The sequence below is a fragment of the Hylobates moloch genome, unplaced genomic scaffold (genome assembly GCF_009828535.3).
Source record: "Hylobates moloch isolate HMO894 unplaced genomic scaffold, HMol_V3 SCAFFOLD_12, whole genome shotgun sequence".
Taxonomy (NCBI): Eukaryota; Metazoa; Chordata; class Mammalia; order Primates; family Hylobatidae; genus Hylobates; species Hylobates moloch.
The window spans coordinates 102,396,574-102,399,672 of NW_026652287.1; the positions used below are offsets into that span (position 1 = coordinate 102,396,574).

Here is a 3,099-nt window from a genome sequence, read left to right on the forward strand (position 1 = left end):
AAAAAAAAAAAAAAAAAAAAAGTGAAAGGAAGGAGTGATCATCTCTATCTCATAAATAGCAGAGCTCACAGTAAATGCTAGCTGCTAACCCCCGCTACCTGGGTGGAAGGTTAAAGACACCCGATTCCTCCTGTATCTCCTCTGCCTTGGTGGCCGTGTTCCTCAGAGTTTCAAGTTCTAAGAGCATGGGCAAAAGAATTTCTGAAGACGACCCCACAGTGGCCAGGGGGTGCTGGGCTGGCATCCTCACAGGCTCCTGCAATGCCCTCTTGGGCCGCTGGGGTGCCCTGGCTGTGGCCTCCATCTTTGAGATGGGGCTCTCCGAGAAGGGCGATGGCAGGAAGACCTCCCACCGGGCGGCGGGCAGGGGGATAGGCGCCTGGGAGATTCCTCCCCTCTTCAGACTGGCAGAGGTGGGCTTGGAGCGAAAGGGCACATTGGGTGGCCCCTCGGGGTCCCAGGGTGGCTCCTCCATCTCGCCCCATTGCCGCTTGCCCTCCTTCAACCAGGTGTGCGACTCTGGCTGCCCTCTGACCACCACTGGCTTCCCCTCCAGTGAGGACAGCTGGCCTGGGCGGGAGGGCATGGAAGCCATCATTGATGTGGCAGATGCCTGCGACGTCACCAAGAGCCAGGAGGGAAGTGAGACCAAAGCGGGTTTCGAGTGCTGCTCTTTGGAGTTGGCCATGATTATGACCTTGGCGAGGGTGGGCGCTTCCGCAGAGAAGGGCCTGCTGTGCTCCTGGGAGGGGCCCTCGACGGCCAGCTCCTTCGTCTTGACCCATCTCTTCCGCTGCTCCAACTCCTTGGATCTCATGCCAGGCAGGTCCAGGGACCTCTCTTCAAGCTTCTGCCAGTGGGCCCGGTCCTCCAACTTCCTGTCGCCCCTGAGGGCCTCCAGGGTCACCTCCTCAGATTGGCTAATCAGGATGTCCTTGGACTCCATCTTGGTCACGGTGAAGGGCGACTCCGGGGACTTGGCCTGAGTCGTCATCTCCACCACGTCTGTCTCCTGGCTGCGCACCGTTACCGCCGGCTCTGGTTTCCCTCCAGACTGGCTTCTCTCCAGCACGGCTCTCCCAGGAATTCCTGTTGGCAACACGTCAAAATCGCCAGGGAGCTTCCCCCGTGAGGCAGGCGGGCCCAGCGCTATCTGGTATTGGGTAGGTGAGGTTGGCAGAGCCTTCTGGGATGGGGCAGGGAGGAGCAGAGATTTCCTCTTTGGAGCAGTGGGGGACAGAGCCTTCTGGGGAATGGTAGGTACAGCTGGGGCCTTCTGGGGAGGAGCTGATGCAGCTGAGGCCTTCTGGGATGGAGCAGGTACAGCGGGGGCCTTCTGAGATGGAGCAGGTACAGCTGGGGCCTTCCGGGGAGGAGCTGATGCAGCTGGGGCCTTCTGGGGAGGAGCCAATCCAGGTGGGGGTTTCCACGGTGAAGCGGGTACAGCTGGGAGCTTCTGGGACTGGTCAACGAGGAATGGTGCCTTACAAGATGTGACGGGGCCAGATGGGGCCTTCTGGCAGGGTGGTGACCCCGGCCCCTGGTGGGAGCCCATAGGCCTGGCCTTTTCCCTGCCCCTGGGGATGGAAGAGTAGGGTGTGGAGAGGCAGGCAGCCGGGGGATAGGGAGCCAGGCCGGAGGCAGCAGACGACAAAGTGCTGCCCTCAGAGTCCGTGACGTCTTCCATGTCCTGATGCCGCAGGCACGGGTCCAGGGAGCTGCAGGAGCCCAGAAAGAAGCAATCAGGGCTGTCAGGTGAGACACAGTGTGAAGGGCTCTCAACCACATGTCCCTGGCCTGTGGCCCCATCAGATGCAGATGTGCAGGCCTGTAGGTGGACAGAGGGGAGAGGATGCATGGTCAGGATGCATGGAGACCCCAGACCCAGGAGGGCAGACCCCTGTTCCCTCTTCCCTCAGACTCAGGAGTCCAGGCCCCCACCCCTCCTCCCTCAGACTCAGGAGTCCAGGCCCCCACCCCTCCTGCCTCAGACCCAGGAGTCCAGGCATCCAGCCCCTCCTCCCTCAGCTCTGGGGCCTGGGCCCTGCCCCGGGGGGTATAAGGCTGGCCTTTGGAGAGGACCGTGTCTGGTTGGCAGTGCTGGAAATGATGCTGAAGATGGTCCAGATGGAGATGCTGGTCTTCTCTGGATGGGGGAGCAGTCTGAGCCCTTTGGGGCAGGAACCAGAGCCAAACAGTGTGGCAGGGGGTGGGGTGGGTTGATCTTACCAGAAAAGCGGATTTGGGTGTGAGTTCTGTCGGGACAGGGGTCTGAGTGGGACCTGCAGGAGCAATACCGTGGGACTTTGGTGGCATCTGGGCTGGGGTCTCCCACCTTCTCCCACCCACCCACCGGCAACAAGACCCCATGCCCACTTCTTTTCTGCAGGTTTCTTCCTGACATCGGCATGCTCCAGCTGCGACCAGATGAGGGGCACAGAGTCGCCCACGGCCTGAGACTTGAAACTGCGCCTGAGTGCCTGGAGTGGGCAAGGAAGGTATGGTTAGACAGGGGCAGCCCTGCGGGCCCACACTGCCCCGCCGGCTCACCTCGGCCTTCCTCTGTCTCCCAGCGGCCACCGTCTTATAAGGGAAGTTGTGCTCAGCAACCCTGACTGGAAAGAGAGGCGATATCCTGGGTCAGGGACCCCAGGGGAGGGCATGAGGACCTACCCCAGGAGCTTGTGGAGGGCCCCACCAAGGGAGGGGGAAGAGCCGAAGGGTGCAGCTCTGTCCCTGCGAGGGGGAGAACCCAGAGGTCCGGAAGAACAGCAGGGCCTGCTCACCTGCATGTCTGCTGCTGGGCTGCTCCTGCAGAGATAGAGGGAGGCAGGAGGGGCCCGGGCTTCCACATCTCCATAACCTACCCAGCCAGAGGCCTAGGCCCCCTCCTGCTCCCAGGACCTGGCAATCCGGCTCCTCCTCCCTCAGACCCAGGAGTCCAGACCCGGCACTTCCACCTTCAGACCCAGGAGTCCAGGCCCCCAGCCCCTCCTCCGTCAGACCCAGGATTCCAGGCCCCCAGCCCCTCCTCCCTCAGACCCAGGAGTCCAGACCCCCGGCCCCTCCTCCCTCAGACCCAGGAGTCCAGACCCCCAG

The 3,099-nt window shown here is 62.1% G+C and overlaps 1 protein-coding gene across 1 annotated transcript in view; it reads right to left on the bottom strand.

Moving 5' to 3' along the window:
• GARIN5B (golgi associated RAB2 interactor family member 5B) overlaps positions 1 to 3,099 on the bottom strand; it is a 10,183-nt gene that overhangs the window by 3,087 nt on the left and 3,997 nt on the right. Inside the window, 6 exon segments of the mRNA XM_058425791.1 lie at positions 99 to 1,828; positions 2,070 to 2,146; positions 2,230 to 2,282; positions 2,377 to 2,480; positions 2,551 to 2,615; positions 2,787 to 2,960. Coding sequence (XP_058281774.1) covers positions 99 to 1,828; positions 2,070 to 2,146; positions 2,230 to 2,282; positions 2,377 to 2,480; positions 2,551 to 2,615; positions 2,787 to 2,960 — 2,203 coding nt within the window.